The sequence below is a fragment of the Saccopteryx leptura genome, chromosome 7, assembly GCF_036850995.1.
Source record: "Saccopteryx leptura isolate mSacLep1 chromosome 7, mSacLep1_pri_phased_curated, whole genome shotgun sequence".
NCBI classification, from domain to species: domain Eukaryota; kingdom Metazoa; phylum Chordata; class Mammalia; order Chiroptera; family Emballonuridae; genus Saccopteryx; species Saccopteryx leptura.
The window spans coordinates 120,396,351-120,418,772 of NC_089509.1; the positions used below are offsets into that span (position 1 = coordinate 120,396,351).

Consider the following 22,422-nt stretch of genomic DNA (forward strand, 5'->3'; position numbering starts at 1 on the left):
TGGCGCAGCGGGCGCGGCGGCGCGGGGCGGAGGGTGCGGGGCTGCGGCAGGCAGGGAGGCGGCGGGGGTGCGCCTGGGGGGCTGCGGCGGGGAGGGGAAGGGGAGGGGCGGCGGGCCACGCGATTGGCGGGGAAGGGTCTGCCGCAGAGGGTGCGGCAAGCACGGGGAGGGCTGGTGGGAGAGGGGCTTGCAGGGGCTGCGGCGCGAGGGGGCGGGGAGGGTTTGCGGGAGAGGAAGGGGGGCTTGATGCAGTAAGGGGGCTGCGGCAGGCGACCCGGGAGCAGAGGAAGGGGTGGAGGGGTGGCGCGGACGCTGCGGGCATACTGGCGCAGAGGGCCGTGGGGACGGGGCAAAGGTGGGGAACCGGTGGGGAGCAGGGCTGGAGATGGGGTACAGTGAGGATGGAGAGGTCCAAGGGGTGGACGTGGAGATGGGCGAAGGTGCTCGTGATGGGAACCAGGGCAGACGGACGGATGGGGACGCAGAGGAAGGAAGACGAGGGCCATGGCAGGGTGAGGGTGGGGCCGAGGAGGTGGTGATGCGGCCACCGTGGCGGAGATGAGGGGTGAGGAGGGCGTGAAGGTGGCGGCGGCGGCGGCGCGCCTGGGGATGGGGATGCGCAGCGAGCGGAGATGGAGATGGCTCTGCGGCGGATGGTGGGCTGGGGTCCGGGCGAGATCCCCCAGCGTGGACCCCAGCTCGGCGGACGCCACCCCAGCCTTGGCTCGAAATCCCTTCCCTGCGGCGGTAGCGGCAGCTCCAGCGGTGGCGACGTTCCGAGAAATGCGCGCGACTCCGGGTGTGGATGCGGGGGTTCTGGAAGTCCAGCCGGGGAAAGGCGGAGGAGCGCTGGGCGGAGCGGAGCCGGAGCAGGACGGGGCGCTAGGATGCCGGACCAGGACTGCTACCGCGACCGGGGGGCGGCACCGAAGCCGCACTGGCGCGCACGGCGAGGGCGGCTCCCCGCGGGGGCGCGCCTCCTCCCGCAGCCCCGCCCGCCGCGCTCGCGCCGCCCCCGGACCCTGCGCCCCTCCCACCATCTGCAGGGCAGCGGCCCAAAGCTCCTCTCTTCCCTCAGCCCGGTGCCCACCCGGTGCCCACCGTGGCGGCCGAGCCCCTTCCGGATGCTGCTCTCCATCTCCGCAGGCGGGAGGACAGGTCCTCCCCCTTGTCCACCCTGTCCACCCACTGGCACAGGCTTGGGTTTCCGGCGGCGCTCAAAACACTAGGGCCCACGCAGGGATGGTGACTAGGGTAGGGGTGGATGATGTCAAGTTTCCTTCCTGATACAGAGTGGCAGCTGACCACCTGGGAGTCCCCTCTCCCACCGACAACGACCAGCTCCCCACTGTTGTCTGGGCACTCAAAGGTCACCACCGGTCACCTAGCATCCTCCATCTGCCCCTCCGGTCCACTGGTCTCTCACCTCCATGACCCTGGTCCCCAACCCAAGGTCCTGAGCTGCTGACCCTAGAAAACACCAAACCTCACCTGACCACAGCATTGCTTCCTTTGGCCCTCACCCTCCCTGGACATGGTGATGGCTACCACAAATACTCTCCACCCCCCCCTTCACTGTGCCTGCTGGGCCCACTGGAGAAAACCTTCTGCTCACCCACCGAGGCCACCATCCCCTCCGTGTGGTGGTCCTGTGTGTCCCCCTTCCCCAGGCCAGCCTGCACGTGTGGACATGGAGACACTTGCTGCCAACCCAGCTGGACACACACCTAGGACCCCGGAAGAAGGGGTTTCATGTCTGCACCCTGCGCTGCCTGGTTCCTGCTCAGGGGTTCCCTGGGCAGGCCACCCTGCCAGTGGGCACCAGGATTGGAGGCACTCTGGTGAGATAGTGGGCCTGGTCACAGTCCTGACAGAGAGGTGGGCTCCCCGCCCTCCACTGGCCTCTCCGGGGCTGCTTCAGGGCTCACAGTCATGCTGTGGTCACAGGACAAATGAAGGAGAGAGAGGGCCAGGTGTGTACCCGCTGCTCCCCGGACCCCGGGTCTTGGCTGCAGGGCAGGGAGCTCCTCTCCTGGAGCCTGGTCAGGCCACACTCAGCCCTGCCCAAGCCGTGTTGTGGCAGACACCTGCTTGGGCCACCTCTACACACCCGTCTTACACAGCTCTCCCATCCAGCTTGCTCCCGGCCCCCACAGCGAGGGCCTGGGCACAGCCGAGGAGACCCCCAGGGGTGCACTGGGGCTGCCTCTCTGCCGTGTCCACAGGGGGCATCCTGGACTAGCGCGGGGGGGGGGGTAGCTCCTCGAGTCCTCACAGCCACGTTCTCCACAAAGACACAGGGCAGGCCCCCCGCGATGCCAGACGGGCGAGGCCAGCACAGACTGCTCAGCTGGACCAGAACACAGAGAAGACCCCCGATGCCGCCACAGGAGCCCACTCGGGTGGGCCATACGCGGCCCACGCCCAGCCCGGCTGCCATACGTACTGAGGGCCGAACAGACGGCTCACCTCTGACCCAGCCGCTGACCGCAAAGCCCGGCAGCCCACCTCAAGGTCACGGACTCCTCCAGCCTGGCCTGCCCGCCCTGCTGTCACCCCCACCCAGCTGGTGACTGGCTGCTTCTGCTGATAACTCCATCTCCTCCCCACCCCCAGCTCTGCTCTCTCTTCAGGCCCACTCACTCTCTCGTCCTCCAGGAAGCCTTTGCAGGACCCTCCAGCCCAAAGGAAGACCTCCTGCCCTCCCCTGGGGTCCTCCCTGCTGCGGGAGCCTCCCCTTCCCTTCTCTGGACTCTGCCCAGCACCTGGGCAGCATCAATACATATGTAAACTACAGGCTGACCAGGAGGTGGCGCAGTGGATAGAGCGTCGGACCCGATACAGAGGACCCAGGTTCAAAACCCCGACGTTGCCGGCTTGAGTGCGGGCTCATCCAGCTTGTGCGTGGGATCATAGACATGACCCCATCATGGTCGCTGGCTTGAGCAAGGGGTCACTGGCTCTGCTGGAGCCCCCACCCACCCTCAAGGCACATATGAGAAAGCAATGAATGAACAACTAAGGTGCCACAACTATGAGTTGATGTTTCTCATCTCTCTCCCTTCCTGTCTGTCTGTCCCTGCCTGTCTCTCTCTCAAAACAAAACAAAACAAAAGAAGAAATTGCAAAACGTTTGCCCAATGCCGGCATTTAAGGACACAAGCAGTAACACCAACATGGCCCCAGAGCCACAGTCCAGACCTCTTGCCTGAAGCCAGCTCAGCCCTGACCTGTGACCCCACCCCCAGAGGCAGCATGACAGCCAGCAGCGTCCTGGTGTGAGGAGGACCTTACAGGGGGGAGTTCCTGCCCCACAAGGGGGTCTCATTATCACAGACACCTGGCCACCCCCGTGTCCGGACGGACAGAGGGCTCCCTATGTGAGGGTCTCAGCTACCTCCGGGTTTCAGAACCAAATTCTTCACAGCAACTCCTTCTTCCCTATTCCTGACACGACAGAGGCAACCCGGGCAGCTCCCGTGGTGTGCCTGCGGTCCCTCAGCTTGGAGGGGGCAGGGGACACAGGCTGGGCAGGGGACACAGGCTGTGGTCCCTCAGCTTGGAGGGGGCAGGGGACACAGGCTGCGGTCCCTCAGCTTGGAGGGGGCAGGGGACACAGGCTGGGCAGGGGACACAGGCTGCGGTCCCTCAGCTTGGAGGGGGCAGGGGACACAGGCTGGGCAGGGGACACAGGCTGAGGTCCCTCAGCTTGGAGGGGGTAGGGGACACAGGCTGAGGTCCCTCAGCTTGGAGGGGGCAGGGGACACAGGCTGGGCAGGGTACACAGGCTGGGCAGGGGACACAGCCTGCGGTCCCTCAGCTTGGAGGGGGCAGGGGACACAGGCTGGGCAGGGGACACAGGCTGAGGTCCCTCAGCTTGGAGGGGGCAGGGGACACAGGCTGGGCAGGGGACACAGGCTGGGCAGGGGACACAGCCTGCGGTCCCTCAGCTTGGAGGGGGCAGGGGACACAGGCTGCGGTTCCTCAGCTTGGAGGGGGCAGGGGACACAGGCTGGGCAGGGGACACAGGCTGGGCAGGGGACACAGCCTGTGGTCCCTCAGCTTGGAGGGGGCAGGGGACACAGGCTGGGCAGGGGACACAGGCTGGGCAGGGGACACAGGCTGTGGTCCCTCAGCTTGGAGGGGGTAGGGGACACAGGCTGAGGTCCCTCAGCTTGGAGGGGGCAGGGGACACAGGCTGGGCAGGGGACACAGGCTGTGGTCCCTCAGCTTGGAGGGGGCAGGGGACACAGGCTGGGCAGGGGACACAGGCTGAGGTCCCTCAGCTTGGAGGGGGCAGGGGACACAGGCTGAGGTCCCTCAGCTTGGAGGGGGCAGGGGACACAGGCTGAGGTCCCTCAGCTTGGAGGGGGCAGGGGACACAGGCTGGGCAGGGGACACAGGCTGCAGTCCCTCAGCTTGGAGGGGGCAGGGGACACAGGCTGAGGTCCCTCAGCTTGGAGGGGGCAGGGGACACAGGCTGGGCAGGGGACACAGGCTGAGGTCCCTCAGCTTGGAGAGGGCAGGGGACACAGGCTGGGCAGGGGACACAGGCTGAGGTCCCTCAGCTTAGAGGGGGCAGGGGACACAGGCTGGGCACAGCTGAAGCGTCCTGGCCTCTCCCACGGGTTCCAGTCCCGGGGAATTCCTGGGCCAGCGGGCAGACTCCTCCCAGCTCCGCCGAGCACGTTGCAGACTGCCCGGCCCCCGCCACTGACTCAGCGTGGCCGCCCCAGGCGGGTGGCCATCTCCAGCTGGCACTCAGCTCACAGGTGTGCGGGCCCCGCAGGGAGCCCAGCCCTGCAGGCAAAAGGAGGGGGGGGCAGGGCGGGCACTGTAGGGACAGCACAGGGCAGGACAGGGCAGGACAGGGCAGGACACGGTTGGATGTGATTTTCAGAAAACAAAACAAAACAAAACAGAAACGACGCATGACTTTGTAGTGTAAAAGGAATTGGTCCACAAGAACTGGAAGCAGGGAGCTGGACAGAACCTTGCACACCCCTGTTCCCCAGTCACCGGAGCCACAGGGTGGACACCTGCGTCCACTGAGGGCCGAAATGGGTCAACAAAGTGCGGCACAGACACACGACGGAAACCGTTTAGCAACAGGAACTGAGCCCCCCCCCCCCACTACGACGTAGCCTGATAAATCTCTGAGACGTTGAGCCCACGGACGGGACGACCAACACCGTGAACGCCCCTTCGCTGAGGTCCTGCCTGTGGTCAGATCCATAGGACAGGCAGAGACAGGGTGGGTGCCAGGGGCTAGGGGAGGGAGAGGGGAGTGGGTGTTCAATGGGGACAGAGTGTCCTTTTGAGTCGGTGACAGAGAACTGGGGACAGTGGTGGTGGTGGCGATGGCGGCCCAACCACGGGAGCGTCCCCCAGCGCTGCTGAGCTGTGCTCCTTGCAGTGGTTAAGATGGTGAGTTTTATTACGCGTACTTCACCACCACAGCAGCAAACAGCCTCCCCCAGCTGCTTGGGATACGACCGGACCCACACAAAGAACTGCGGGGCGGGGGCGCGCTTATGCCAGAAACTCCTTTGTCGTCCCTTTGAAATCAAACCCACGACGCATGCTATGGAATGACTCTGTCTGGCTGGGATTCTGGCTTCGCGGTGTGTCCTGTAGTTCTTCTGCCTGCTGAACGTGGCAGCCTTCTCTGGAGATGGGGGGAGAAGCTGGATGAAAGTCACACAAGTTCCCCGTCGTCACGTGTGGGCGCTCACACGCATACGGGTCCGTCTGGAGCTGCCCGTGGCATCTGCCTGCTTGCCCAGCTCCCCAGAGGCGGGGCCCATCCTGCCGCGGGGTCCTGGGGCCAGTGGTGGGAAAGTGGAGACCGTCTTATGCCCTGACTTGTTCAGGTCATCTCCTCGGGACGGTCACGCTGGAGGACCAGCAGAGAGGGCCCGGTGGCTAAGGGTGCGGGGAATCCGCTCTCCCAGGACCATGTCTTGCCCCACCCCCTGCCCAGCCACTCCCAGCAGGCAGAGTGGCACCAGGACCCCATGCCCACAGCCCTGGGCAGTCAGACCTACAGCAGACAGCTGAGGGGATGGAGCCAGCCCTGTTCCCAGAGAGAAGCCAGAAGGACAATGACCAGGCCCCACATGACCCTTGCCTCAGGCGCCTTCTCTGAAGCAGGCCGCCAGCACCAGGCTCGGTCACAGGCTGCCCCACCGTGGGGCCCCACTGGCACTGTCTGCGTGCCCCTCCCACCTCGCGACCTTGCCTGCAGTGTCTTCTGGGGCCTTGGTCACAGCTCCCTTCTGAAAACCAGCTGCCACTCTCCAAGGCCCTGTGGTGGGGGCTGGGCTCCCTCATGGTGGGCCACCCCTCCAGGAGGGGCCTGCGGCTAGCTCGTCCTGAAATCCCTAACTTCCGAGTCACAGCGCCAGGTGACTAAGGGCAGCCTCTCCCCTCAGACCGGACCCCCGAGTCCTGGCGTCCACAGGGCGGCTCCTCAGCCTTGCCAGGGGCAGGTGGACCCCTCCCCACCAGCAGCCTCTGGCAGACAGACCAGGCTGGGGCGAGAACACCTGCCTCTCCAGCAGCTGCTCCCAAGACCACCGACGCCCATCCTGGGCGGCGTGAGCTCTGGCCCGGCACCCAGAGGAGCGGCCCCCCTGGGAACTGGTTCTCACGGCCACTCCACGAGGCAGGCACTGCTAACACCCCTTCTTTACGGAAAAAAACACCGAGGCGCACGGAGCAGTTCAGGGTCGGCCAAGGTCACACAGCCAGAGTGCAACGCTGGGGCCTGAGCCTCCGCAGGCAGGCCGTGTCCAGCAAGGCCAGCCGTGTCCAGCATGGCCGGCCGTTCTGGCTTCCTCCAGGGATCCGCCCCTTTTCTGAGATGACGGTCACTAAGAATGGCCAGTAGATTCAAGGGACATTGGTCCTCAACCAGGGTGTGGCCTCCCTCAGAGCCCTGCCCTCCTTCCTCTGGCTCTGCAGCCCCTCCTCCAGGCAGCCTTCCTGACTTTTCTGTGCATGTCAAGTGCTCGCCGAGGAGGAGGACAGGGCCAGAGGCCACCGCTCACAGCAGGAGCAGGTAAGCCGTGCTTGGGCTCAGCCCTTTTCCCAAGTGAGGGTAGGGGGAGCGTGACCACAACCCCCCCCCCCGTGCTTGTCTTAACTCACACGTGGTCGGTCACTGCTGTGGCCAGCCGGCAAAGCCACAGCTCGTGAGACCTCTGATTCTTGTCCTGTCCCTGGTGACGGCATTGTTTGTGGCTGCATTTCAGCACCAAGAACAGGGTCCGGCACCCAGGAGGAGCTCAGGGGACACCTGCTTGAGTGGCTCCGAGAGACGGCTCTTTCCTTGTCCCCGTCCCCATGATGCCACCCGCGGGCAGCTGGCCGGGCTCCCACCCGATGGCTCCCTGGGTGCTGACCCTGGGGCTCCACCAGCTACTCTCTCTCACTCACGCCTGCAGACCCCCTTCTTGGAATAAGGAAGCGAAACATTGAGCAGAGGGTCCCGAAGGAAACCAGGAGCAGCGTGTGACAGTTGTCAGGGCGTCGTCCGAAAGGTGACGAGTGCCCGCAGAGCGTCCCTGCAGCGGGTCACGCGGACCAACCTCAGAGCTGTGGCGAGGGTAAGCGGTATTCGCGCTGTCCGTTCATCACAAAGGTGAAGGGACGGACGGGGAAGTCTCAGTGGTGACCGACTCCCAGACGCTGAAATGCCATTGAGCCGTGTTCACAGTAACAGGAAATGTAACTCTCGGTTAAGAGCTTAGAGAAAAGGGAAACATAGTATCTCCCTTAGCCAAGTTTACAAATCCTGAATTCTATCGCTGAACTTCTCCTGTGCACCCCAGCGAGAACCCACTCCGCCCTCCAAGGGTCTGCCCACCCAGTCTGCCCACCCCTGCAGCTGCCTCCCGGTCGGAAGCCGCAGGCTGGCCCTTCCCTGGGCTCCCTCTGCCCTGGTCCCATCCTGTCTCCGGCTTAGGTTCAAGTGTCTCTTGTGGGGGCTCTACTGGCATTTCTGGAAGGTGTGGGATCCCTCGTTTCCCTGACTTCACCATTAAATCACTGTGACAACCCAAGTGCCCCCAGGGCCATGGCCATATCCCAGGGAGGGGCATTTAGCTGTGTGTCTGACCTGTGCCCCCACCATGGCCCCCAGCCTCCCACCCCAAATACACAGTGACATGGAGGTGGCAGTTGTTTGTTGGGTGTTAGGTCACTCCAAGGGAGGTTGTCCAGCCTGTCCTGTGGGCAGTCCCCACAGGCTGGGAACAGGGAGCAGGGACGTGGGGTTGAATTATTTAAGAGCTTTGTTCTGCCTGACCAGGTGGTGACGCAGTGGATAGAGCGTCGGACTGGGATGCAGAGGACCCAGGTTTGAGACCCCGAGGTTACCAGCTTGAGCGCGGGCTCATCTGGTTTGAGCAAAGCTCACCAGCTTGGACCCAAGGTTGCTGGTTTGAGCAAGGGGTTACTCCAGGGGTCGGGAACCTTTTTGGCTGAGAGTCATGAATGCCACATATTTTATTTATTTTTTTTGTATTTTCCTAAAGTTGGAGACGGGGAGGCAGTCAGACTCCCACAGGCACCCGACCAGGATCCACCTGGCATGCCCACCAGGGGGCGATGCTCTGCCCATCTGGGGCGTCGCTCTGCCGCAATCAGAGCCATTCTAGCGCCTGAGGCAGAGGCCACAGAGCCATCCTCAGCGCCCGGACCAACTTTTCTCCAATGGAGCCTTGGCTGCGGGAGGGGAAGAGAGAGACAGAGAGGAAGGAGAGGGGGAGGGGTGGAGAAGCAGATGGGCGCTTCTCCTGTGTGCCCTGGCCGGGAATCAAACCTGGGACTCCTGCATGCCAGGCCGACGCTCTACCACTGAGCCACCGGCCAGGGCGACGCCACATATTTTAAAATGTAATTCCGTTCGAGCCATACAACGACCCATGTACGTTAGGCATTATCCAATAAAAATTTGCTGTTGTGCCGGAGGATGGCTGTGATTGGCTCCAGCCACCTGCAACCATGAACATGAGCGGTAGGAAATGAATGGATTGGAATACGTGAGAATGTTTTTATATTTTTGACATTATTTTTTTTATTAAAGATTTGTCTGCAAGCCAGATGCAGCCATCAAAAGAGCCACATCTGGCTCGTGAGCCATAGGCTCCCGACCCCTGAACTAAGCTGTCGCAACGAAGAACTGATGATTGATGCTTCTCATCTCTCTCCGTTCCTGTCTGTCTGTCCCTATCTGTCCCTCTCTCTGACTCTCTCTGTCTCTAAAAAAAAAAGGGCCTTGTCCCTTTGAAATATGTACTTCTGTTTGGCCCCGTGCGTCCCTCCCACTCCATGACAACTGGAAGCGCCAGTGAGCGCCTGAGCCAACCCTGGCAGGAGATGGCATCATCTTCCTCCCCCGAGCCTGGACGCGGTCACAGGAGGTGGGGTGTGCTCCCGCAGCCCTCAGAGCCGGGGACGGGCACTTGGGGCCCCGGACGCGTGAGGATGCACTCGGACATCGCACCAGGCTCAGCAGAGGGGCCACAGGGGGCTCTGGGCACTGAGGATGTGTCCAGACACAGGGGTGAGCCCAGACAGCCACCCACAGGTTCCGACAGAGGTCCCTCCGTGTTGAGGACGTTATCTGCTGTGACGCACGGGCCACACGCCTGCGCGGGTTTAGGCGCTGACTGATGGTGAGCCCAGGATACGTGTCCCCCCAGGTAGACCCGGGGGCTGTAGTCTCTTCCAGGCGTACCTGGCAGGGCCTTGCTGCCCACACGGGAGGGACACATGCTGGCCTGCAGTCAAATCCACCATCCGAGGGTCGGCCAGGGGTGGAGGAGGCTTAGGACACAGACAGTGCTTGCCGGGCCCGGGGCGGCTGGGTTCAGGAAACCCAACTGCGTTTCTCACTAGACTGTGCTCCTCTGTGGAGCAGGGACCGTGGCTGTTCATCTCTGTGTCCCCGAGATGAGCAGAGGGCGAGCACACAGTGGATGGATGGGCGAGTGAGTGGGTGGTGGATGGATGGGTGGGTGGATGGACCGACCAGGGTCCTGTGCCTCCCACAGCCCTCCCCCCCACCCTTGGGACCACACACCCAATGCCCGCGGAACAGGGCCACTCCGCTCTGGGACACCCTCTCACCGTCACCTGGTGCCCACACCGGACAGCTGGGGCCAGGGCGAGGTGACGCCCTCAGTCCAGCAGGGCTTGGCTGGGGGGCGGTGATGCGCTAAAGAGAAGCCACTTAATAAACGGTGCTCCGAGGCCCGGGAACCCCCTTGTGGGACTCAGTTTCCCCACCTGCACCCCTGAGTGATCAGAGCAGAGGGTACTCAGCCAGCCCAGCCAGCCCGGGTCCTGCCCAGTGCCCAGTTCTCTGGGAGGAGCCTGCAGACAACGGGCCATCAGAGGTCAGGGTGTGGCTAAAGGAGACAGGGCCTACGAATGAGGCCTGGGCCAGCCTCGGGGGTGAGGGGGGCCTCTGGCAGGTACCAAGGAGGGGTGAGGAGGGCGGTGCCCAGAGCTGGGGGCTCCTGCAGGGCCTCCCCTACCCGTCAGCTCTGGCCCAGGTCCGGTCCTCAGCCCCAGGCCCGGCTGTGGCCGCCCTGTCCACTGACAGAGGCCTGCCCGGGGTGCTGAGGGCTGGTCTTTCAGCCCCACCCTGCAGCCCTGAGCACTGGTCTCTGTCTGCCCCGCCCTCTGCCCGGGGCCTGGGGCTGGTCTGTGAACAACCTGGTCTCCTCCTGTCAAAGCCCCAGCCCACGCCTCGTGGAGATGTGCCCGGGGCCAGCAGGGTGGTGGGCAGGGCTCCGGGCCCCTGAGGATCTGGGGTCAGGGAGGTGGTGAGGGCACAGGCCTGATGAAGGCCCCTGGGGCTGCCCTGTCACCCAGCCCAGCCTCCAGCACCCAGGGAGCACTGCGCACAAGTGAGCAGCGAGCCTCCCGGGCGGCCCCTCCCCCGCGCTGGCTGCCTCCCTCCCCCTCCCTCTCCACACCCTGCCCTGCCCCCCCCCCCCCCCACACACACTGTGCTCCCTGCTTAGAGGCCTACCCGCTCACCCGTGGGGACCCTGAGCCTGTGCAAGGCACGCTGGTGACATAGTCACAACTCCCAGCCAGGGGCCATCTGCCCCCTAAGGCCGGCCCCTCACTGCCCAACCCGGTTGGGCCAGCAGTTACCAGGCTCTGAACATCAGACTGGGTGGCCCTGGCCCGTCCACCTTGACAGGAATGGAGAGGTCGGTCCACAGGGCAGGGGGCTGGCCCAGGACCAAGCAGGAAGCAACACAAAGCTCGAAGCTGAGGCCGCCCAGACCAGGGCTGTGCCCGGAAGCCCCTGAGCGGTCAGGGGATGTTCCGACAACCGTGTTCTGTCACCGGGGGCCTCACACAGCCCCTCTGGGCCTGTGCAGACTTGGGGAGGCACGGCTCTGTCTCAAGGAGCCCGGCGTGAAACGCTCAAGGGGCCACCCTCTCCACCCACCACCCACAGGAAGGGCCCCTCGCTCATCGACCAGGGCTGTGACCCACAGGACCTCAGAAGGTGACCTCACTTCACAGGGGGTCCTTGCAGATGTAACTGGTTATGGTGACGACACACGGGAGGGAGGCAGGTGGCCCGTAATTGGACAGGATTGGCGTCCTTATTTTCATCAAGAGAGAACGGGAGGCAGACAGACACAAGGCGAATACCGTGGGAAAGGGAGGCCGGGGACCCACGACCGGGGCAGGGACGCCGTGATGGCGTGAGCGGCCGCTGGAGGCTGGGGACGGTCCATCCTGCCGGCAGACACCTGGACCTCGGACCTCCAGCCTCTGGGCCGTGAGAAGAGCCACCTGGTCCGTGGTGTCTGTGCCGGCCGCCTGGGGAAGCCACCATGGTCCTCGGGACCCGTGGCACCCGGCCCAGGAGGCCTGAGGCCCAGGAGTGAGGAGAAGGCAGAGCCCGCAGGGTGCACGCGCTGGGGGGTGCCCAGGGAAGTCGGGCAGCGACGCCGACCCCAAGGGAGGAGATGCTGGGCTTGTGCCTGGGTGGGCATGGGAGACCCACTTGGCAGGAGGGACTGACTGCATATGCCAGGCAGGTGAGCCCGACAGGAGCAGCCGCAGACAATGCCAAGGGCACAGGCAGACGAGGGGATGGCTAAGGCTGGCCTGGCACTCCCAGGAGCTCCTAGACGCACCGAGGATTCCAGAATTCCTGCCCGGGGAGAGCAGGTGTGTGCCCCTGCTCCCGTGGCCTGACGGGGCTGGAGGCCCGGGCTCTGCCTCCCAGGACAGCGGCCACCACGTGGAAGGACGGCCCGCCTGCCCCTCACCTGGGCCTGCCACGTGCTCCCACGTGGGCGGTCCCGGAGCAGGAGGGAAGGGGCGGGGAGCACGTGGGCGGTCCTGGGGCGAAAGGGCACCGCCCCCACCACCGGGAGACGTCAGGAGCTCAGGGCACCTGCCCAGGCCTGTTCCAGACGGACTCGGGCAGGAACGGCTGCCAGCTGGCTCGTTGGCGAAGAGCTAGAATCCAGGGTGGGTGGCCCTGGGCGGTAGCCCTCCCCCTCCCCAGCCTGTGGGCAGCGAGCGGGCCCCACGAACCCCGCAGGGCTGCGCTGGCAGTCAGACACGATCGGAGCTGGCACCTGGTGCTGGGCTCACAGGCGTGACACAGGCAGGGGCTGGGGTGGCGGGGGGCAGACAGCGGGCGCGACACCCTCCCGGCCCCGACACGAGTCTCAGGTCTGGTCAGAAATCCCCCTCCACGAGGTCAGGCCTGGGGAGGAGGGTCTGCCTTCCGGGAGAGGTATCCAGCCTGTCACTGCCTGGGCACGTCCAGGCCCGGGCAGGGCAGACACTGGCTCCGTGTGGCCTCGGCACGCCTTTCTCCCAGCCAGCATGTCCCCAGCCTCTCCCCGGGAGGCCTGCTGAGCCCGCAGGCCTGCCAACCACAGGCTGGCACCGTTCCTGACGAGCAGAGCCAGGGAACCAACGAGACGACCACCGTCTCCTCGTCTCGCCTGCCCCCGCACAGGACGTCTGTCCACGGTGCCTCGGGGACCTGGGTCAACCCAGTGCTGGGGACACTCGGGGGGACACTCGGGGGGCTTCTCCTCAGGACGTCTGTCCACGGTGCCTCGGGGACGTGGGTCAACCCAGTGCTGGGGACACTCGGGGGGCTTCTCCTCAGGACATCTGTCCACGGTGCCTCGGGGACGTGGGTCAACCCAGTGCTGGGGACACTCGGGGGGCTTCTCCTCAGGACGTCTGTCCACGGTGCCTCGGGGACGTGGGTCAACCCAGTGCTGGGGACACTCGGGGGCTTCTCCTCAGGACGTCTGTCCACGGTGCCTCGGGGACCTGGGTCAACCCAGTGCTGGGGACACTCGGGGGGCTTCTCCTCAGGACGTCTGTCCACGGTGCCTCGGGGCCGTGGGTCAACCCAGTGCTGGGGACACATGGGGGGCTTCTCCTCAGGACGTCTGTCCACGGTGCCTCGGGGACGTGGGTCAACCCAGTGCTGGGGACACACTGGGGGCTTCTCCTCAGGACGTCTGTCCACGGTGCCTCGGGGACGTGGGTCAACCCAGTGCTGGGGACACACTGGGGGCTTCTCCTCAGGACGTCTGTCCACGGTGCCTCGGGGGACCTGGGTCAACCCAGTGCTGGGGACACTCGGGGGGCTTCTCCTCAGGACGTCTGTCCACGGTGCCTCGGGGACGTGGGTCAACCCAGTGCTGGGGACACACGGGGGGCTTCTCCTCAGGACGTCTGTCCACGGTGCCTCGGGGACGTGGGTCAACCCAGTGCTGGGGACACTCGGGGGGGACACACGAGGGGCTTCTCCTCAGGACGTCTGTCCACGGTGCCTCGGGGACGTGGGTCAACCCAGTGCTGGGGACACACGGGGGGCTTCTCCTCAGGACGTCTGTCCACGGTGCCTCGGGGCCGTGGGTCAACCCAGTGCTGGGGACACTCGGGGGGCTTCTCCTCAGGACGTCTGTCCACGGTGCCTCGGGGACGTGGGTCAACCCAGTGCTGGGGACACACGGGGGGCTTCTCCTCAGGCCAGCCATCCTCTGTGGACACACCCGCTGACCTGAGTCACACCTCCGGTGCGGGGAACAGCCCTCCGCAGCAGGCCCCAAGCCCACCAGAGAGCTGGGCTCCGCCAGAAGGGCAGTGTGGGCAGGCAGAGGGCACGCAAGCCCAGCCATGTGTCAGGCTGGACAAGGCCAGGCCTGGGACAGGGCTGGGGCTGGGGGGAGTCCCAGGGACGTCTAGACTGTTCTCACATGATCTAAGAAGCAGGGAGCCAACAGGAGAGGGCCCGGCTGCAAACCCCCATTCCAGGTGGAGATGCACGAGGCTTCCAGAAAGCACAGACTGGGACTGGGCAGCCACTGGTGCCACAGGCTTTGAGGTCAGCAGACTGGACCTCCGAGCTCCATGTGAGCCAGGAAGACAGTTATGCGGCTCTTCTGGGCTTCAGTTTACTCAACCGTGAGTGACAGGCGAAGACCCTTCCTCACCTAGATGCTGACCCCCTGGCGTCTGGCTCACACTGAGGATGTGTCTCTAGGGTGAACCCCCCTGAGGGGCTCTGGGCAAGGGGCTCTGGCCTGGGGTGCCCGGGCAGCATGCTCCGCCTCCCGGCAATTTCTAGGGGTAATTGAGACTATGGCTCTTGCCACAGGTACAGAAATAGGCAGAGGCCAAGGGGCATGGGAGGCTGATGGGGCAGGGCCCTGCCTCTGACCCCAGGCCCAGGGGGACGCCCTGCCTCTCGCAGGAGCACGGCGACGTGTCCAGCACAGAGGCTCCATCCAGCAAGGGGCCCAGGCCATTGCATCACACAGGTAGCCCTGTCAGGTCCCGGTTCCCCTGGGTCCCCCTCACGTGCCCCCTCTAAGCCCTGCCCCCACGCCGGGGGTGATGAAACCTCAGCTCCCTGAATGGCGGAGAGACTGAGCGAGGCAGGGCCAGAGGCAAGGACTACCTTGGGGACCCGTGCCAGGCATACGGTGGGCTTCTGCCTTCTAACCAGGATGGAGGACACAGACCCTTCCGGTCTGGGGACAGGCTGTGTGCCAGGGGACGTGCAAGAGCCCTGCTGACCACGGCTGAGGGACAGACCCCGGGTGGGTTCTAGGGAGCGTGGGGTGGGGGCGCCCAGGGCTTCTGATTCTTCCTCAGAAGCTGCGCCACCACCCATGGGGTCAGAGTGGGCACGAGAAGCGAAGGTGCCCACCTTTGCTGGCAGGCAGTCCCAACCTTGGGGCAGAGCAGCGGCCAGACCTCGTGGGGCACTGATGGTCACTCTCCTCTACCCAGGTGCTGCGCTCCGCGGAGCCCAGCGCCCAGCAGGACACCCTGGGTGAGTCCCCACTGAGGACTGACCCAGAACCTCCCCAGCATCGGAATCCACGCCAGGCCCTGCAGTTACAACCGGGAAGTGTGCAGGCAGGCGCTCCCTCCCTTACCCCGGACCTCAGAGAGGGGTCGGAGAGACACAGGACAGACCGAGCCGAGAGTCGGGAGGCCAGCAGGTGCTCGGGAAACAGCCGGTGGCGGGTGGAAAACCCGACAATGTGCGTGCGTGATTCAGCACCGCCGAGGGGCCCAGCCTGGCCCCCTCGTGCCCGTGGCTTCTGTGCACGCTCTGGCCTGAGGGGGGGCCGCCCCGGCAGGGCCGCCCCCAGGCCTGCCTGCTCACCTGTGGAGTGGGATGACAGCCGCTGTCACCACCGCCGGGACCAGCAGTCCCCAAACCCACACAAACTCCTCTTAGAACTCCCCACCGTTCCTGGTCCTCGGGCAGAGGCCGAGAGGCCACCCCAGCCGCAGGGCCGCCCGCCCGCCCTCCCACCACCGGGAAGGAGAGTCTCCGCCCAGGCCGACCGGGGCCAGCGGAGCCAGGACCCCGTGCTGGAGAGAAGCGAGCCTGGCTGGCCCCCTGTGCTCAGCAGAGCAGCATGCCGCTGCAGGGCCACCAGAGGGCACCCGGCCCACGGAGGGAGGCCCGGCTGAGTCACACGGCGCAGCAGGAGGGGACGGACTGGTGGCTGCTGCCCCGGGAGGTCACCCTGTTTCTTTTCACCCACGTGGCGCTGGCACTCCCCTCTGCGCCTGAGACCCACAGGGCACTCTGGAGGGCACCCTAGGATTCCGGAGGGCACGGGGGGGCGGGGGAGGCTCCCCTCATGGAGGAGCCGTGGGACACTGGCAGAGAGGGCGCAGACCCTGGCATTCCAGGCCCCGAGGAGGGTGGTGCCTGAAATCCTGGCCGGGACGATGCTTGGACAGCTGCTGGGTGTCCACTCTCCCCCAGCTGGACGGAGAGCACCCAGCCTCCATCCATCCCACTCACCGCAGGGCGGTCTGCTCATCCTCAGACCCTAACCTGCTGCACCCTCAGCCCAAGGGGACGAGACCAGCCCCCCACCCTCGCCCCGGCCCCTGCGCACTCTCCTAGCCCCTGGCAGCCCCCAATGCTGCCACTCCGTCTCTCAGCCTCACTGGGATGGAGGCCTGCAGACACGAGCAAGTTTCAGATGGCCCCCAAGGACACGGGAGTGGACATGAGGAGGAGGACAGCGGGGGAGACTTCTATCCAAGCTCTGGGGCCAGGTTGGGGTCGAGACCCCAGTGTCCGGGGAGGGGTTACCAGGAGAACCACGGACAGCCAGGCAAAAGTTCCTGTGTGTGTGTGTGTGTGTGTGTGTGTGTGTGTGTGTGTGGGAGAGGTGGGGGGGTGGTGGAGCATGAACCAACTGTGCAGAGAGCCTGTGCCGGCACTCACCAGGGAGGGAGGCGTCCCCGACAATGACAGGCCCCATCGGCAGTCAGCAGAGGAAGGCACAGGAAGGACTGGGGTGTGAGGGGCTGGGGGCGGGGGTGAGGGCTTGGCTCTCCCAAGGAAACCTCCTGGGTGCCTGCCCCTCTGAGGAGCCTGCTGTCCCGTCCCCCCGCCCTCACCCCCCATGCAAGCAAGGCCAGGGCCACGGACCCACCCCTCATGCCCATGTACTCTTCTCACTCAACATTCCTGTGGCTTTGGCCGTTCAACGTCCCCGTCACAGCTTGAGCCTGCCCTTACCTGCCTCCCCACCCTAGTCCGGGAGGCGCCCCCAGGGCAGGAACCCAGTCTGCTCTGCTCTGGTCCACGCTGCCCCAGGCGCCCTGCACGGAACCAGTGTGGCTGCGGCGGACACGGCAGCTGGAGGATGAAGTCTGGAGGTCTGGGAGATCGGAGGACACTGCCCCAACTCCCACCCCCACAGGCAATGCTGTCCCCAAAGCTCCTCAGAGGCCAGCAGGGAGGGGATGGGCAGGGCTGCCCAGCAGCTGCAGGGCTGAGGCCACTGGGAGGGTCGATAACTCTTACAAAGAATGACATGGCCCCTGGCCAGGATCCAAAATGCCGACCACCTGCAGCTGGACTCCTTGGGAAGTGGCTCAGAGTGCCAGGCAGGCGGGTGCGCCAGGCGGGCACAAGTTCCCAGGCAAGAATTTCTGCCAAGCAGCATTCCTGCTCACAGTGGCAGAGGCGTCCTCCCCCCTCCCACACACACCCTAGCGCCCCCTTAGGCTGCCTTTGCTGGGGACCCCGCGGGAATCCCCAGCCCATTCCGGGCGCCTCCCAGAGAGGCCCGTATACAGTGCAGTGGGAGCTCCTAGCCCGCAGGCACCGTCAGCTGCACCCCGACAGCCGCCCCGCGGCTCGCCCTGTCTAGAGGCGAGGACGGCTGGCGCGCCCTCCGGGTCTCGGACTCCAGCCCCACCGCCGCGCTGGGCCGAGCCTGTGGCCGCAGCTGGAGCCGTGGCCCTGGAGGGGCGCAGGGAACCGGGGACCGCCCGGTCACAGCCCAGAGAGGACAGCTCCACGGAAAGGGGCCGGCGAGCCTGTTGGGGACTGGTGACGACGGAGCGGAGCGGAGGAGACCGGGCGGAGGGAAGGCACCGTGGGCTCAGAAGCGAGGGCCCGAGGGAATGCAGGCGAGCGGAGGCGCAGGGGCTATTCAGAGCCCGGGTGGCCGGGCGCAAGAGGCGCGATTAGGGCGTCCGGGGCAAGTGGCCGCGCAGGGCCCACCAGGAGACGCAGGAGAAACCCGGGCGCGCCGGGGTCCGGGGCCCGCAGCCCTCACTCACCCGAGATCTCCGCCTGGGGCACGTCGCTCAGGCTGAAGCCCTTGGCGCCGTAGATCTGGCGGACTTCGCTGCAGCTCCGGCTCTTGCTGGCAGGGTCTCCGCGGACGCAGGAGGCCAGCGCGGCGGCGGCGCACAGCAGCCACCAACCTCCGGCCCGGAGCTCCATGGCGGGGCTGTGGCGCCCCCGGCCGCCCGCCGCGCCTCTCTCGGATCTCGGATCTGTTTTCCCGGCCCGCGAAGGGCAGAACCAAGGTCCCGGCACGCGGTTCGCGGTCCGCAGGCGGCAGCAGCCGAGGAGGCGGAGACAACAAAAGCCGGCGGCGGCGAAGGGCGCGCGGGGCTTGAAAACCGGCTGCTCGGTCGGGCCGCCCAGAGCGCAGCGGGCGAGCGCGCAGTCCCGGCTCGGCGCCTCCCCCGGCCCGGCCCGGCCCGGCCCCTCGCGGCTCGGTAGAGAGGCGGGGTGGAGAGTATAGGGGAAGGGCGCGCAGGGCGGGAGGGGGAGCCCTGGGGCGGGGCGCGGGGCGCGACCAGGGCCCACGGGGCGCTCCTCCCCTCCCCGAGGACTTAGGGGCCCGGTGGCTCCCGTGAATCTGTCCACTGTGCGAGGGAGGCGGGAGTGGCTGGAAAGCGCGCGGGCCGCGTCTGGGGTCCCCGAGGGGGCCCCCCACGCCCAGCGCCCGGGGCGGCAGCGCCACCTGTGGGGGCGGGGCGGGGCGGGGGCGCTGAGGCAGGGCTTCCCCCGCCGGACGTGACATCACGCCTCCCGCGCGCCTATCAGGGGCCTCCCCGCCCCCAGCCGAATTCAGCATCCCTCCCATCCTCTCCCTCCCCGGCTCCGGCCCTGCTGTCCTGCACCCTGGCAGCGCGCCCCGCGGTCCGCTCCGGCAGCCCCCCGTCTCCGCTGCCCGGCTCCCACACCTCCGTCCGCTGCCTCCTTCCTCTCCTGCACCTCTGTGCGCGCCTCGCCCCTACTCCCTGCCCAGCGCCTCTCCCACAGCTCCGGTCACACCTGGTGTTTTCGTGGGGGATAGTGGGGGGCTGTACGCGGGGAAACTGACCGAGAGGCTCCGCCCCACTCCGTGCTTTATCGAGAGGCACGAACCACTTAGTTGTTGGAGGTCTTGGGCCCTTCTTGGTCCCCTCCACGTGATTCTCTGGATGCTGAAGAAACAAAAGTGATGACTGTCTATTGGCCAGGGCTGCTGGGCGGTGGCAGGTGACCTCTTGGAGAAGGGACGAAGTTGGGCCGACAACAGGTCAGATGGCTGGGTAATGAGGAAGCCGGGAGTTACAGAGACAGTTGCCAGGCTGCCCACCCGCCGCCAGGGCCGCTCCCGAGTGAGGCTGGCCCCCAGCTCTGCCCGGGTGCGGGGTGGGGTTTGTGGGAAGAGGTGACAAGCAGAGGCACTGGTGTCTGAAGACTTCTCCGTTTCAGTCTTCCCAGACTGCGGCCCCCTTCTCCCAGCCTCCTCTTCTCTCCTCTGCCTCGTAGGCAAAGGCTCAGAGACCGCAGGCTCGGCCCAGGCCACAGACCCAGGCGCCCGATTGGCAGGAAGGGGGGGCAAGCAAATTACTCAGCACCCTCGCCCTGGCCACCATGTGGCAGGAAGGGTTCGGGAGCCCCGGGGGCTGTGATTTCATCTCCCAGCAGGGACAGACCAGCCTGCAGGGTGCTGCCCCTCGATGGCCCTGGGCCCGCCAGCTCTGTGGACCCAGGGGGAAGGAAGGAGGGGCTGCAGCTCTGCCTCCCCCCACCTGCCCGCCCAGAGACGGGGACTCCCTTCACCCAGAGACTGAGTCATTGCCTGAGACGACAGCCGTGGGAACCCAGCCCGAGTGCCCAGACCTTCTGCCTCTCCACACGCACCTGCTGCCTCATCCCTCGGTGACTCACAGACTCCCCTGCAGCGCTCGCGAGGGCCTGCGCCTTCTTGCCTGGGCCCGGACACCTCCCCACTGCCTGCCTGGCTCAGGCCACCTGGGAGGTTAGGGACACCTGGCTCACTTCCAGTCCTATGCTTCCAGATCAGGCAGGAGCCAGACTGGGGTTTAAACACCCCTCTTCCACCCCTACCCACTGCCTGAGGCTAGAAAGTCACCCACTCTTTCTGTCCTTGTTCTCGTGAACATCGCTGTCACGACTTCTTAGTGGAGCCAGACTGGGAGGTTCCTGAGGGTGGGGTCAGTGTCCAGTGCATTTCTGGCCCCCAGACAGCAGAATGACCGTACTGTCCGAGCAGGTTTCCAGGACGTGGTGGGCACGGGCACACCTCCTCAGGCGCCTCTCAGGTGTACGATGGCGCCATCCTTTAAAAGCAGGGGTCCCCAAACTTTTTATACAGGGGGCCAGTTCACTGTCCCTCAGACCGTTGGAGGGCCGGACTGTAAAAAAAACTATGAACAAATCTCCATGCACACTGCACATATCTTATTTTAAAGTGAAAAACAAAACGGGAACAAATACAATATTTAAAATAAAGAACAAGTAAATTTAAATCAACAAACTGACCAGTATTTCAATGGGAACTATGCTCCTCTCACTGACCACCAATGAAAGAGATGCCCCTTCCAGAAGTGCTGCGAGGGCCGGATAAATGGCCTCAGGGGGCCGCATGTGGCCCACGGGCCGTAGTTTGGGGACCCCTGCCTTAAAAGCATCCTTGCCACTGCCCGCAAGGACACTCGCAGCCGCCCTCCGGCTCTGGGGCCTGGGGCTCTGGCCGTTTGCTCCTCCTGGCCTCCTCCACATCGGGCGCCTTTGAGGGTGCCCAGGCAGGGGGGCCTGCAGAGCTTCCCAGGACACCTGCGCCTCCCACCAGGGTTCAGCATTTTCCCCGGTGGAAAGTGACAGAGAGCCACCCTGAGCGTCGGAGGAGAGCCAACATGTGGGGTCTGCGGCTCAGGCGGCTCACTGGTCCTGTCCCGGGCGGAGCTCGCTGAGACCCAAGGTCACGTGCAGGGCTGGGCCCCGTCACCTGCCGGCCTGGCGGCTCACGGTCCTGTCCCACGCGGGGCACGCTGAGACCCAAGGTCACGTGCAGGGCTGGGCCCCGTCACCTGCCGGCCTAGCGGCTCACGGTCCTGTCCCACGCGGGGCACGCTGAGACCCAGGGTCACGTGCAGGGCTGGGCCCCGTCACCTGCCGGCCTGGCGGCTTACTGGTCCTGTCCCGGGCGGAGCACGCTGAGACCCAGGGTCACGTGCAGGGCTGGGCCCCGTCACCTGCCGGCCTGGCGGCTTACTGGTCCTGTCCCGGGCGGAGCACGCTGAGACCCAGGGTCACGTGCAGGGCTGGGCCCCGTCACCTGCCGGCCTGGCGGCTCACGGTCCTGTCCCACACGAGGCACGCTGAGACCCAGGGTCGTGTGCAGGGCTGGTGATCTGGGATGCGGTGGTCGGCTGAAGTTTCCGTATCACACCTGGGAGGATCCAGGGGAGGATCTGAGAGTGGTGCCCGCGAGGTCCCAGGGTGGAGCCGGCCCTGGGCGCTGCCCTCAGGGGCCGGGGAGGAGAACTGCAGCAAGGGGCCATGCCGGCGTCGGCCTGTGGCCTCGTGGATGGCGGGCAGGGTGGTCCTTCCAGCTCTAGGTGGGGCAGCACTGGCCAGAGACCCTTCATGAGGAGAAGCAGGGAGGCCAGGTGCAGGGACAGCTGACCGCTGGGTGGACACAGCTCGAGGTGGTCTTACTGAAGCCGTCAGAGGCCCACAGAGCCTCCTTCCTAGTCCCCACCCCCGGGGAGCACATCTGAACTACAGGCTGTCGGGACCTCGCCGTTCCTTTGCCGGCTGGCCTCGCTGACCAGTGGCCCTGGCCATGCAGCTCAGGACAAGGGACGCTGTTGGCCAGGCCGGCGCAGTGTGGCGTCAGGAGACGAGGCCGCGTGAGTGAATCTTTCAGGCGGGAGTTTGGCCTGCTGTCCCGGCCATGTGGCACAGGCGTGTGACATGCGTAAGGAACGAGGGAGTGAGCCTCTTGCTCGCACTGCGCTGGGGCGTGTGACAGACTGTTCGGTGCTGCCCTTCGGCCGACTCGGGGGTGGGGGCGGAGAAGAAAGGGGCCCTTCTGAGTCGTCTCAGGAGGGGCGTGGGCGCGCCCATGTTTTCCGTCTCCTGGAGGAGTGACCCCAAGTCTCAGAGGGCAGCGCCCGCCCCGCCCCCACTTCCTGCCTGAGACCCGGGAGGGGTGGGGGATGAGGCTGGGTCCTGACCACTCAGAGGACACAGGGGGCAGCCGCCTCTTCTTCCTCAGAAATTATTTTGCTTCCTCCCTCTTGGGATTCCTGAGG

At 65.6% G+C, this 22,422-nt stretch overlaps 1 protein-coding gene across 1 annotated transcript in view; it reads right to left on the bottom strand.

The window, feature by feature from the left end:
* The window catches only part of GPC1 (glypican 1), a 30,641-nt gene extending 11,683 nt beyond the window's left edge, over positions 1-18,958 (bottom strand). The window contains exon 1 of the mRNA XM_066345432.1: positions 18,136-18,958. Within this exon, the coding sequence (XP_066201529.1) occupies positions 18,136-18,301 (166 nt within the window). The 5' untranslated portion in view covers positions 18,302-18,958. The remainder of the gene's footprint in view (positions 1-18,135) is intronic.
* Positions 18,959-22,422: the final 3,464 nt, after the last annotated feature.